Source organism: Nelumbo lutea, chromosome 1 (assembly GCF_056320005.1).
Source record: "Nelumbo lutea isolate HS-2025 chromosome 1, American lotus-T2T, whole genome shotgun sequence".
NCBI lineage: Eukaryota > Viridiplantae > Streptophyta > Magnoliopsida > Proteales > Nelumbonaceae > Nelumbo > Nelumbo lutea.
Window position 1 is genome coordinate 188,918,101 of NC_142684.1, and position 15,111 is coordinate 188,933,211.

Sequence of the window (15,111 nt, forward strand, 5' to 3'; positions counted from 1 at the left end):
TATTCTCAAAGGAAAATTAAGTATTTTAGTTTTAATTAAAAAAATCAAAATGTCAACAAAAATAATCTGGCCTGATTCAGCCAGGCCAAGGCCCGACCCGTAGCCCAGCCTAACACGACCCAAGCTACAACACAGCCTATAACCGCTCAGCCTGGGCTTGGGACCCGATACGGAATGACATGACACAGGCCTATACAAGCTTAGGTCATGGGCCGTGCCGGGTGACCCCCAAACTTATCATAAGGAGGGAAGCACAGCCTGGTTCAACCTGCTTTTTGTACGGGCCGTACAGTTTGAGCCCAGCATGACCCGATTTACACATCTACCGTTATATGCATAGATACTATCAGCCCCCCACGAGATTGCCCCCCACAACTTCCCATGGCACATCTCCGCCGTTTATTGAGAGCATCTCCTGGATGTTCTCAATACACGGCGGTGATGTGCTGTAGGCTGTTGTGGGGGCTGATGTGGTCTCAAAAGTTAAAACATGAAGACCGCTTTACTTAAATGAATTTTCTCCGTGCGCTGGAGAGAGCTGAGCAAGCGAGAGATCCATGGCAGAGGCGAATGCTGCTACTGCAACGGGGACGACGGCTGAAGTCCCGAAAACTCAACCTGGAAACACTGCACAAAACCTCCCTTCTCAGATTCCTCCTGCTCAAAACAGGAAGAGAAAGCTCGATTATGCTGATATTCAGAATTCCTCGTACTTCAAGATCCGAGCCATTATTAAAGACCTTCGCCCCCATTTCGTTGAGGTAACATCCTGTATAAAGCGGTAAATTGTCCAATTGCTTCTGGATTTTTCTTGCTTCTTCTTAATTTTTGCTTATTGGGTTCTATTCCTCTATTGTGATGATTATTTTTTTCTCCTTTGCTGTGGGATGTTGTCTATTTGGTTTACTCGTACTTTCTACAGCGCGAAGAGTAACAATTTGTTTATGGGTCCTTAGAATTTGTTTAAATTTAGTTATATCTGTTACTTTTACGTTTTACATACTTGTTCAGAAAGGGTGAACCTACATTATTTTTCACCTTCAGACTCGGCCAACTTCAAGATTATAATGGTCGAGCTATTTTGCAGTGCCGAGTGAAATGTATTTCAAATTCTCTAATATTTTCTCTTTCGGTTATTTATCAAAAAAAAAAAAAATCTCTTTCGGCTTACGCTGTTGTTTTTTTTTTTTTGTTTCTATGTTCCATTATCAGATGGCTTTCCTTTTAACATTTTGTTTGCCCATTAGACTGTGTTTGGTTGCAATGCCAATAAATTTGCACTGATGCAAAACCATGGCAGTGCAAATGATTTGAGTGTAATCTCTGACCCATTTTTATTTCAAATTTTAGCTTTTTTTTTTTTTTTTATTTTTATTGTAGTACAAATGAAGTAACTTTAGACATGAAACAGAATAAAGTAAAATCCAAAACAAAATTAAACAAGAATTTGCATTTTTTACATTGCACTCCCATTCATTTGTACTAGTGCAAATAAATTTGCATTGCAACAAAACACAGCCTTATTTATCGTGCAAGATTTTCTTTTTTTTTCCCTTTTTCCCCTTGTGTATTGGCTTTCTTTTTTTTTACTCCTTTTTTTTTAGGAAAACTGGATAAAACTGTTCTTAATAAAACCAAATTTCATAGATGTATAACTTTCTAATCAAATCACATTATGACAGTAGAAGTTCAGGACCGTTATCAGTCTTGAACTCTAATGGATTTCAGGATCGAAGATAAGAAGAAATGTAAGAGGAAAGAAGAGGAAGAGGGAGGAGAAGCAGTAGAACACTAGGGTTGAAAGAAGGAGCAGAAGCTTAATGTTCTGCCGCCGCCACTTTAATTAATATTTATAGGTTATGCTCATTACATGAAAAGGACAGATCTGTCCTTAGTCTTTACATAACAAATAGAGCAAAAATAAGACTGAAATAAATAACAACTGAAACAACTAAATGACCAATAGCTAACCCTAGGCAGACTAGAACATCTTCTACCCTACGAACACAGTGGGACCGTAGCTGTGGGGCCCACATCAGTGTTCTCTACACCCCCTCAAGTTAGGAATAAATGTTTATCATTCCCAACTTGGATAGATCTGCCTCTAACTTCTTCCGTGGTACAATTTTGGTGAGGATATCTGCTAGTTGCATATTGGAGGTGATGTATGGGAGACACACTTCTTGTGATGAGACCCTCTCTCGTACAAAGTGTCGATCAACTTCAATATGTTTAGTCCTGTCACGCTGCACTGGGTTGTGTGCTATATTAATAGCCGCTTGATTATCACAATACAGCATCAGGGGCTTCTCATACTCAATACCCAGCTCCTCAAGTAGTGATCTCAGCCAAAGAATTTCAGCCACTCCATTAGCCATTGACCTGTACTCAACTTCAGCACTGGATCGGGAGACAACACTCTGTTTCTTACTCCTCCAAGAAACCAGGTTACCTCCCACAAGAGCACAATATCCAGAGGTAGACCTTCTGTCATCAACACTCCTAGCCCAATCGGCATCCGTATAGACTTCCACCTTCATGTGGTCATTGTTCTTGAACAGTATATCTCTACCCGGGCATCTCTTCAAGTATGCTAGTATTCTTTCTGCTGCTAGAAGGTGCATGGTTCTAGGAGAATGCATGTACTGACTGATAACACTAACGACATAACTGATGTCTGGTCGGGTGAGGCATAGATATAGGAGCTTTCCCACTAACCGCTGGAACATAACTTTGTCTTCAAGCAGCTCCTCACTCTCTGCACTAATCCTGTGGTTCTGTTCAATGGGTGTATCTACAGGTTTGACACCTAGCTTTCCAGTTTCAGCCAAGAGATCTAAAACATATTTCCTCTGAGAGACAAAGATCCCCTGTTTAGATCTAGCAACCTCAATACCCAAAAATACCGTAGTGTACCCAAATCTTTCACCTCAAACTCTTGATGAAGGAGCTGTTTAAGGGACTCAATCTCATGATTGTCATTTCCTGTCACCACAATATCATCAACATAAACTGCAAGTAGTGTCAGTGACGACTCCACCCTTTTGATGAACAGTGTATGATCTAACTGGGCCTGTACATGACCGAACTTCCCAAGGGCTAGTCTGAATCTGTCGAACCAAGCTCTAGGTGACTGCTTCAAACCATACAATGCCTTATTGAGCCAACAGACCTTCTTACCTACCTCTGTATCATAGAATCCAGGAGGCAACTGCATATAAATCTCTTCCTGCAAGTCCCCATTCAGGAAGGCATTCTTAACATCCATTTGGTACAAAGGCCAAGTGTAGCTTGCTGCAAGAGATAATAGAACCCGAATGGTGGTCATCTTGGCTACCGGGGCAAATGTCTCCAAGTAATCTATACCATAAGTTTGAGTGAACCCTTTTGCAACTAGCCGAGCTTTGTACCTCTCAATGGAACCATCCACATTGTGCTTCACAGTAAATACCCACCTGCATCCAACTGGTTTCTTTCTTTTGGGCAAGTCAACTAGCTCCTAGGTATTATTTTTCAACAGGGCATCCATTTCAACTTGCATTGCGCCTCTCCACTCTGGGACTGATAGGGCTTCTTGCACTGTTCTCGGAATAGGGACATCAGCAACGGAGGTGAGATAGGACCTGTAGGAGGGAGATGGGCGATCATAGGACAAAAACTGGGAGATGCAGTGGGTTGTAGATGTGGTGCAATGCCCTTTTCCTTTACGGAGGGCAATGGGAAGGTCAAGGTCATCTGCAGAGGGTGAGGTAGCAAAATGGAAGGAGTTTCTGTGGGCCCTGGGACTGTAATATCTGGACTTGGAGCCGCAGAAGAGATTGGAGCTGGCTGGGACTGCTGATGACCGGGATCAACCTGCCTGCATCGCCTGTGATAGACTCTCAACTCCCGATCCCTTTGACCACCCTCGCTATTACAACCCTCATCACCAACTGGAATAGGTAAGGGAACAGCCTCAAAGGTATTAACCCTGTCCTCACTGCACTCCCCCTGAAGAAAAGGACCCAAATCTCCACACTCACTACTCTCCCCCTGAGGAGAGACCCGAGAATAGTAGGGTGTCTCCTAAAAGAAAGTGACATCCATGGATACAAACTTCTTCCCTGAGACAGGATCATAACAACAATAACCCTTTTGAGTTTGTGCATAACCAAGAAAGATGCATTTGGAGGCCTTGGGTTCAAACTTGGAGTGATGGGGACCAAGAAGCTGAATAAAACAGGTACAACCAAATGTCTTGAGGGGAATAGTGAACAACTCCTCATTGGGGTATAGAAGGGAAAAATGAGGTTTCATATCAAAAACCTGAGAAGGAATCCGATTAATAAGATATACCGCCGTAAGGATAGCATCACCCCAGAAGCGAATAGGGACATTGGAGGTAAACATAATACTTTTAGCCACCTCCAAGATGTGCCTATTCTTCCTCTCTGCAACCCCATTCTGTTGAGGTGTATGAGGGCAAGTGCTCTGATGGACAACCCCATGATTAAGGAGGTACGATGCCAATGGCTTAGCAAAGTATTCCTTTGCATTATCAGATCTAAGCACTTTTATCCTGGCATCAAACTGGGTTAGGATCATTTGGTGGAAGTTTTGGGTCAGGGCAGGCACCTCATCTCGTGATCGCATAAGATAAACCCAAGAAAACCGGGTGTGATCATCAACAAATAACAAAAAATACCTGTACCCACCCATAGAAGGAATGTGATATGACCCCCAAACATCAGTATGCACAATATCAAAAGAACTATTACTCCTTTTATTACTCAATGAATAAGAGTTTCTACAGTGTTTAGCAAACTCACAACTTTCACACTTCAACTGAGATGACTCAACAGACTCAAACAAAGTAGGAAACAGACTCTTCAAGGACCGAAAAGATAAATGACCCAATCGGTTATGCCAAAGCATAACTGGACTCACAACTTGAGAAACAAGTAACTTCTTATCCACTAACTCTTCTCGACGAGAACTCTCCCCGAGCAGATAGATCCCATTCGTCTCACAGCTAGTCCCAATCACCTTCTTTGTCTCTGGGTCCTGAAAAACACATCGGTCAGGAAAGAAAGTTACTGAGCAGTTCAAATGTTTGGTAATACTACTAACGGAAAGGAGGTTAGTATCCAGTTTAGGAACATGCAAAACAGAGGACAAGGATATAGTATCCGACAATTTGATGTCACCCTTGCCAGAAATAGGGACAAGAGAGCCATCAGCTATAGATACTTTATCCCTACCAGAAGATAAGTGATAAGTAGTAAACAAAGAGGGCAAGCTAGTCATATGGTCGGATGCACCTGAATCTATTACCCAACACGGTTTAGTAGTACCTGGAGCAGAGGCATGGTAGGCTGAGGCTCGAGTACCTGAGTGTGCAAAGGCCGATGTGGCCAGAGCTGATGATGACTGCGGTAACTGAGCTGAACTGTCAACTTCCTTCTCCAGTTGTATTAGAGCAGCCCGAACTGCAGCTAAGGTCTCTAATGGTGTGCCTCTCGTGCCAGATGAGGATGCTGAATCAGTAGTCATAGCCACATGAGCATTACCCCGTTTATTTCTCAACTTTGCTGGGACCAAATGTGGATGCAGCTTCCAACATGTTTCTTTTGTGTGTTTAGGTTTCTTGCAATGCTCACACACCACATCCCTTTTATCTTCCTTCTTTCTGTCCCTCTCTGAATCACCCTCTGTTTTGGGTTTGACAACTACCAAGGCAGGTGTAAGCGGCTGAGGTTGCATCATGACTTTCCTCCTGGTCTCTTTACTGTGCACTAAGGAGTATGCCTGAGAGAGGGTCACACTATCTCTGGTGCCTCACAATATCATATTCTGAATTCAGTCCTGCCAGGAACTCAAACACTCTGTTTGTCTCGATGTGCTTTCTATGTATCTGAGCATCTTTGGGACTCTCTCACTCAAGAGTCTCTAAGTGATCAATCTCATGCCACAGGGACTTCAAGGTAGAGAAGTAGACCGACACCGGTTTCTCTCATTGTTTAAGGGAATTCACCTCACATTTCAACTCATATGCTCTGGCAACATTAAGGGGTTGGGAGTAAGTCTCTTTCATCACATTTCATATCTCCTTGGCTGTCTTTGCCCATAAGTAATTTTGGCTGATATGGGGCTGCATAGAATTACAGAGCCATGTTATAACCAAGTAGTTTTCTTGGACCCACTTGGTATACATAGGGTCTCCCTTGGAAGGTTCTGCCACATCTCCCAAGAGATACCCTACTTTTCCCCTTCCCCCAATAGCCATCATGGCTGATTGGGCCCATTCCAAATAGTTTGATCCATCAAACTTTACGGTTGTAATCTGAAAACCTGTCTCAGAACCACCACCATAACTGCTGTTCCCAAAACTACCTTCTGCCTGATTCTTAAGCTCCATTTCGGTCAAGAACCAGAATTCTCAAAATTATGGTTACTACAGTCAAAACCAGCACTAGGACTCCCAACCACAGTCACAAAACCAATATAGAACCAATCTGTACTCACGGTAGGTGTGCATGAAACATGTATAAGACTGATCTGAAATCAATAACCACACACAACAGCAACAGTTCGAACTGTTTTCACACCTTTAGAAGTGTTCGAAACCCCAAAAGAAAACTGAAAAATAGTTTGAAGAGCAATCTGATATGTTGAAGCCAATATGAGGTTATAATCAGTCCTAAGAGCCGTACGGATAAGGTTTGTATTAGGGTTAATATGGAACCCTAAAACTGATCGATGTTGGGGAGAACTATTAGGGTTTGCCACAGGGACAAGATCACAAGGTTCGGCCTAATACTAGGGTTTGCCGTAGGGATAAGACAAAACCCTAGAGAATAGAGAGATAAAACCCTAGAGTGGTTCGACCACCCTTGCTGGATAGGTCCAACCTATCTTCTCTGATGTGACTTCTCTCAGAAAATAAGACTTACAATAGGATGCAGTTCGTTGCCTACCAAGGTTACCCGAACCCTAGCCTTCTCTGATTCTTCCTGATCACCAACTCGCTGCAACTGTGGCACTTCTTCAAACAGCTGCTAATCCTCTGGAGATCTCCAAGAATCAGTCAATGAACTCTGCTTTCTCAGCTTCCAGCCTTAGATGGTTCTCATGTGGTCGGCTGGACTAGACTCACATGAGAAGCCCTAGCTCTGATACCAAGTAGAAGTTCATGACTGTTATCAGTCTTGAACTCTAATTGATTTCAGGATCGAAGATAAGAAGAAAGGTAAGAGGAAAGAAGAGGAAGAGGGAGAAGAAGCAGTGGAACACAAGGGTTGAAAGGAGGAGCAGAAGCTTAATGTTCTGCCGCCGCCACTTTAATTAATATTTATAGGTTATGCTCATTACATGGAAAGGACAGATCTGCCCTTAGTTTTTACATAACAAATAGAGCAAAAATAAGACTGAAATAAATAACAACTGAAACAACTAAATGACCAATAGCTAACCCTAGGCAGACTAGAACATCTTCTACCCTACGAACACAGTGGGACCGTAGCTGTGGGGCCCACATCAGTGTTCTCTACAATCACAAAGACCCATTACCCTAGACAGTCCTTCATCCAGCTTCTCTAGAGCCTGCTCCTAGCCTCATAAAACCAAAACATGGGACTTAAACCCCTGAAAAATATCATGTCCTTTTTTCAATTTTCTCTTAAAGTTGTTACTTGTCCAGCCATGGAACATATCAGTCCTACATAAATTAATATCAGAGTAGTTGATCCTATATCAGGGGGCGACAGTGGGGTTATGAAGCAGAACCATGTAAATTGGTTCGTATTATGCTCATAATTTGATACTGGTGAGTAATTAGTGAATTTTTCATGAGGTGTTGGTGGCTATGAATATAACTAATTCATGCATAAGTTGTATATACTAATAACTATAAATCTATTATAAGGATCATTTGTGAACTAAGAGATGTTGGTTGCATGTTTAGTCACTTTCTTTTAGCATTATGGGTAAGCATGGTATACATCATTTTTTATTAGCAATACCGAATTTTGTAAGCACTTAATGAGTAATTGGAAAAGGAAACAAGTTATATAACTATTTTCTTTTTCCCCATGTTCAGATGCCAAATTTGTGTGGAAGTAGGGGAAAGTGTCGGTGCTTAGAACTAGAATAGGAAACACAAAGTTGAATAGTCATAAGGTTGCACCTCATCTGAATCACACTTTGATTGTGTTTGGCAAAACATGCAATGGGCTACACCCAGTGTTTTCAATCCATTGTTGACCTGGCTGATCATACTGGTGACCTGGTCATGACCTTGGTTTTGGGTCAACCTCTAAACTGCTATGTTACAAAAAAAAAAAAACCATTGGCTCGGCGAGCGACCCGTTGACACAAATAGTTAAAACCATTGACTTGTCTGACCCATTCAAGGGTTACTGGTTTTGGTATTTTTTTGGAATCTTTTGTATTGATGATATCATTAGTTGACCTTTGACCTGGACAGTTGAACCGTTGACCCATTGAACCAAAGGGAAAATTGATTCAACCTTTGAAGCTAGTTTTTAAAACACTTGTTACACCCATAATAAATTATTAATCAGTTCTATTTGTTGTCAATGTCATATTTATTTGTTTATGGGTGATTACTTGGGGCATCCTGTTTTTAATAAGGTGGACTCCCTAATGTTGGTCCTAGCCTTCTAGGGTCTTGGGAGGGGTGGACTGGATATGGACCTAAATTTTGGTATTTCTTTTGACTTAAATAAAACCAAGTGGATTTCTGTTTTACTGTAATTCAGAAAAGAAAAGAAAAGAAAGGATAACTAGGCTTTGAAGAGAAGAAGAGAAGAAGAAGAGGAGAAGAGAAGAGAAGAGAGAAGAAAGGGGTTCGATTGATTGATTCAGCTGCCCCATAATTTTTATTATATAGATTAATCTCCTTACAAGAATAGGAGTTATTTTAATCCTACTTAGAATAAAAATCATACTCTAATCCTATTTAGAATAAAATTCAAACAAAAGCATAAACTAGGATAAACAAGGCCAGCCGACCCAACTTAAAAAAGAATAAAAAATAACTAAGTGTGGGTATGGAACCACACACTTGAAGATGCTAACTATCTCTGCACTCCCCTTCAAGTTGGGAGTAGATATTTGTCATGCCCAACTTGCGTAAGTCTGTTTCTAATTTGATTTTTGTGACTGCTTTGGTGAAGAGATCAACTAACTGCATGTCTGAGGCAATGTAAGGAAGGCACACTTCTTGAGATGCAACTCGCTCTCGGATAAAATGTTTGTCCACCTCGATTTGCTTAGTCCTGTCATTCTGTATTGGGTTGTGGGCAATATTAATTGCTGCTTGATTATTGCAATACAACATCAGAGGTTTTTGGCCATAATATTTCTGCAACACCATTGGCCATGGATCTGTATTCAGCCTTTGCACTGGAACGAGCAACAACGTTTTGTTTCTTGCTTCTCCAGGAAACAAGATTCCCCCCCACAAATGCGCAGTATCCAGAGGTAAACCTCCTGTCATCAACACATACAGCCCAATCCGCATCTGTATATACCTTTATTTTCATGTGGCCACTATTTTTGAAGAGTATGCCTCTCCCTGGGCATTTATTCAAATAAGCAAGTATCATTTTCACTGCAATGAGTGAGTGGTCCTTGGAGAATGCATGTACTGACTCAACACTGATAGCATATGAGATATCTAGCCGAGTTAAGAAAAGATAAAGTAGTTTTCCAACTAGCCTTTGATACATAGTTTTGTCCTCAAGTGGTTCTCCAATCTCTGCACTTATTTTATGGTTCTGTTCAATGGGTGTGTTGGCAGGCTTTACTCCTAACTTTCCAGTTTACTCTAATAAGTCAAGATCATACTTTCTTTGAGAGATAAAAATGCCATGCTTTGATCGATCTACCTCAATTCCCAAGAAATAACGCAATTCCCCTAAGTCATTAACTTTAAATTCCTTGTGAAGATGCTGTTTAAGTGATTCAATCTCCTTAGTATCACTGCCTGCTATCACAATGTCATCCACATAGACAGTCAGTAGGGTCAGGGAAGAGTTTATTTTCTTAAAGAAAAGAGTGTGATATGACTGAGCCTGTGTGTAACCAAATTTTTCCAAAGTTGGTCTAAACCTGTTAAACCAAGCTCTTGGAGATTGTTTCAGTCCATATAAAGCCTTCTTCAGAAGGCAAACTTTCCTTCCTGCTTTTGTACTATAAAAACTAGGGGATTACTCCATGTACACCTCTCCTTGTAAGTCCCTGTTGAGGAAAGCATTCTTCACATCCATCTGGAATAGTGGCCATGAGAAGTTTGTAGTGGATAGTAGGATTTTGATATCTTTGCAATTGGTGTAGAGGTTTCCATATAGTGTATGCCATAAGTTTGTGTGAATCCCTTTGCAATCAGTGTAGCCCTATACCTCTCTACAGAACCATCAATATTATACTTTACTGTAAATACCCATCTGCACCCAACAAGTTTCTTCCCCTCAAGTTGGTTACTAGTTCCAATGTATTGTTCTTAACAAGAGCATTCATTTATGCTTTCATCGCTTCCTTCCACTCAGGTATCGATAGAGCTTCTTGTACCATCCTGGGTATAGAAATAGTAGCAATAGATGCCAGATAAGATCTATAAGGTTCTGAGAGGCAACCATAGGAAAGAAACTTGGAGATACAATGGGTAGTGGATGAGGTATAATGGTGCTTCCCTTTATGAATTACAATTGGAAGATCAAGATCAAAAGGCGGAGGCTGAGGATCAACAGTGTCAGGCTCAGGCAAAGTATCTGTAGTATCTACAATGGTTGTCTCAATAGTGAGAGCAATGGTAGTGTCTGGATCTAGGGTTGTTGAAGATGTTGGGATCGGCCTGGACTACTGTTGAGGACGGGAATCAACCTGCCTCTACCACTTTCTGTGATACACTCTCAACTCCCTCCACTTTTGACAGTCCTCTTCACGACACTCCCCCTCAAAAAGCCTGGGTCAAAGAAGTGACCTTATCTCGAGAGCAGTGTTTTAAAAGGCGTGGGAGGCGTACACCTAGAGGCGCGCCTCCAGGTGAGGCGCTCCCAAAACGCCCTGAGGCCATGCTAGAGGTGTTGACACCTCTAAGGCGTACGCCTCATGCGCCTCATGCACATCTGATATAAAAAGACAAAAAAAAAGAAAAAAGAAAAAAAAAAGGAAAGGAAAGGAAAGGAAAGGAAAGGGAAGGGAAAGAAAAAGAAAGAGAAGAAAAAAAGAGAAAAGGAACGAAAAGGAAAGGGAAGGGAAGGGAAGGGAAGAAAGGATAAGGGGAAAGAAAGTGGTTTGCCCTTGCCCTTCAGTTGGGGGCAGCCTCAGCTTGCTTCGCTCGCTCGCCTCCACTTCGACAAGACCCCCCCTTTCAACTAATGTTATGCATCTTTATTCTTCTTAATATAAAAGATTTTTATTAAAAATAAAGAAAAAATGAGATCCCTCATTCCTCTTCATCCTCCTCCTCTTAAGGAGGCTTACGCCTCTTGCGTTTTGAACTACGCCTCACACCTCACGCCTCACGCCTCCGCATTTTAAAACATTGCTCGAGAGTGCATAAGGTAAACCCATGAGAAGCGGGTATAATCATCAACAAATAATAAGAAATATCTGTACCCTCCCATGGTAGGAGTACGATATGGCCCCTAAACATCTGTATGCACAATTTCAAAAGGAAGATTGCTTCTTTTTTAACTCAAATGATAAGTTGATTTGCAGTGTTTTGCAAGTTCACAACTTTCACACTTCAAAGTAGACACTTGGACTGACTCAAATAAACCCGGAAACAGACTCTTTAAAGATCTAAAAGATAAATGACCTAATCTATTATGCCAAAGTATAATCTGACTCCAAGACTAAGAGGCAAACAATTTCCAACCTCACTCTGCTTTCCCTGTGGATGATCAAGCAGGTAAATTCCATTCATCCCACGGCCAATCCCAATCACCTTCTTCGTTTCTAGATCCTGAAAAACACAACGGTCAGCAAAAAAGGTTACCGAACAATTTTGGTTCTTTGTAATACTACTAACTAAAAGCAAGTTAGCACTAAGCTTAGGAACATGCAAAACTGAGGTTAGGGAGACGACATTAGATAGTCTGATGTTAAACACTTTGTCTCTCCCAGAGGTTAAGCAATATGTGGTAAACAAGGTAGATAAACAGGTCATATGGTCTGAAGCACCTGAATCTATAACCCAAAATGGTCTAGTGTTACTTGGGGCTGAAGCATGACATGCTGTAGCTCTTGTATCTGTGCAAGCAAGGGCTGAAGTAGAATAAGCAGATGTGGTACCTGAATGTTAAGATGTTTTAGTAATACCAGTTTCACTTTCTAGCTGTGTCAATGCAGCCCGGACAGCAGCTAAAGCATCTAAAGATGTTGGTCCTTGTGCTGGAAGAAGATGCACTGTTTGTAGTAGTTGCCACATTAGCACTCCCCTTCTTGTTTTTAAATCTTGCTAACATTAGGTGAGGATGCAACTTCCAACAAGTGTTCCTGATGTGTTTAGGCTTCTTGCAATGATCACAAACAATGTCTCTTTTGTCTTCCTTCTTAATTTCCCTATCCTTCTCTCCTCCAACCTTAGATTTTGTTACTGCCAAGGCTGCTTCTGTAGGCTGAAAAGATAGTGTAACCTTTCTCCTACTCTCTTCACTGTGAACCAATGAGTAGGCTTGAGATAAGGTCACACTCTCCCTAGTGAGAAGTTGCTGTCTTGTAATGTCAAAATCTGAATTTAGACTGGCTAAGAACTCAAACACTCTATTTGTTTCAATCACTTTTCTATATGTTGCTGCATCTCTCTGGCTTTCCCATTCAATAGTTTCCAAGTGATCAATTTCATGCTAAAGAGATTTCAGATTAGCAAAATACACTGAGACTGACTTCTCCCCTTGTTTGAGGTTGTTTACTTCACACTTCAGTTCATAAGCTCTAGTTACATTAAGGGGTTGAGAATAAGTCTCCTTCATGCTGTTCCAAATCTCCTTGGCTGTTTTTGCCCAAAGGTAGTTTCAGCTGACGTGGGGTTGCATAGAATTGCATAACTAAGTCATTACCAAGTAGTTCTCTTGAACCCATCTTGGATGAGATGTATCCTCCTTGGCTGGTTCCTTTGTGTCTCCGGTCACATACCCTAATTTACCTCTACCTCCAATGGCCATCATTGCCGATTGGGCCCACTCCAAGTAATTTGTTCCATCAAACCCAACAGTGGTAATCTGGAACGAATTTTTAGTCATGTTACCAGTCCCAAAAATACCTTCCCCTTGTATTTTCACCTCACTTCCAACTTTTTCCATACTATGTAGCTCACAAATAGGTCACAAAACTCCAAGAAGAAGACTAAATGAGACTAATTTTCTGCTGAAACACTAAGAAAAACAGAGAAAAACAATCCAGAAATTGTTCTCAGCAAAGAATAGGTGCCTAGAACTTAATTCCAGTCGATTGTTTCTTCTCAAAACTGTAACTTTAGTCAAAATATCAGAGCCGTAGATCAATATTAGTAAAGAACAGATCTTGGTTCCTCAAAAGAGATCGAAGGGTTTAATGCCAAGGAGAAAACAGCAAGGTATTCTCAGATTTATTATGCTGCTGCTAAAAAGAATTCTTGATAACTTCTATCTAAGATTGAATTAACTTAAAGGTTATACCTTTCTCAAAAAAAAAAAAAAAGAACTCTGATCGTCCATTTTGGTTTGAAACCCTAACCTTGATTGAACCTGAACTCTTTCTCAGAAAAAGAATTATGATCGTCCACTTTGGTTTGAAACCCTAACCTTGATCGAATCTGAACTCTGATTCTTCCTGGTCATCGGGTAATTCTCCAATAATCGTTCACCTTCTTGGGCAGTCTTCAGCATTCCAGTAACCTCCAAGAATCAGGCAACTACTGCAGAAGTCTTGATCTAATGGATTCTCATGTAGCTGACTAGATCAGGCTTAAATTAAAAACCTAGTCTTTCTCGCCAATTGCTCTAATACCAACTTGAATAAAAGCAAGTAGGTTTCTGTTACTGTAATTCAGAAAAGAAAAGAAAGGAATAACTAGGCTTCGAAGAGAAGAAGAGAAGAGAAGAGAGAAGAAAGGGTTTCGGTTGATTGATTCTGCTGCCCCATAATTTTTATTATATAGATTAATCTCTTTACAAGAATGGGAGTTATTCTAATCCTACTTAGAATAAAAATCATACTCTAATCCTATTTAGAATAAAATTCAAACAAGAGCATAAACTAGGATAAACAAGGCCAGCCGACCCAACTTAAAAAAGAATAAAAAATAACTAAGTGTGGGTATGGTGAAGGGATGAGAGATCCATCATATGGATGGCCGAACCCTGCAAGAAGTTTGGGCGAAATTTCAAAAATTTCTCTCTCCCACATGGGAATCACATTTCCTATTTTAGAAAACTGCATTTTCAATGATCAATCTTGAACCTAAACCAGACCAGATTTGAAACCAAAAGGGAGTGGAGGGTTATACTTGATACGAAGTAACAATAACCTCCAATGAAGGTGTTCACGCCCAAGGAAAGATCCAAAGACTGCTTCCACCGAAGATGACATGGTGCAGGATGAAGCAGAATCGGCAGGATGGCTTTTCAGCAAGAACTTGATTCTTCAGCAAGAATCTGATGGAGGGCTAGTGAGCACGACTTCTGATTACCTTTTCTGCCAAAAGTGAAGGGATGAGAGATCCATCCCATGGACGCCCAAAGATTGCGGAATAAGGGGGCGAATTTCAAAAATTTTTCTCTCCCTTCAACTGGGAATCACATTCCCTATTTAGAAAATCATATTTTCAAGGATCATTCTTGAACCTTAAACTGAACCAGATCTAAACCAAAAGGAATAGGAGAGAATTATACCTGATACGGAGAAGTAATATCTCCCAACAAAGGTGTTCACACCCAAGGAAGGATCCAAAGACTGCTCCCACTGAAGATGGCGCAGTGCAGGATGGAGCAGAATCAACAGTGTTCTTCCCCAAGAACTCTGTCCTTCGCAAGAATCAGTAGAATGGTACGTGAGCTCAGCTTTCTTTTCAATCATTTCTCAAAGAACTGATGTCAATATCCAATCTTGACTTCTCCCACAAAT

At 41.0% G+C, this 15,111-nt stretch overlaps 1 protein-coding gene across 1 annotated transcript in view; it reads left to right on the forward strand.

The window, feature by feature from the left end:
• The first annotated feature begins 358 nt into the window (after positions 1-358).
• Positions 359-15,111, forward strand: part of LOC148879948 (uncharacterized) — a 29,254-nt gene continuing 14,501 nt past the window's right edge. Inside the window, exon 1 of the mRNA XM_088961719.1 lies at positions 359-761. Within this exon, the coding sequence (XP_088817845.1) occupies positions 558-761 (204 nt within the window). The 5' untranslated portion in view covers positions 359-557. The remainder of the gene's footprint in view (positions 762-15,111) is intronic.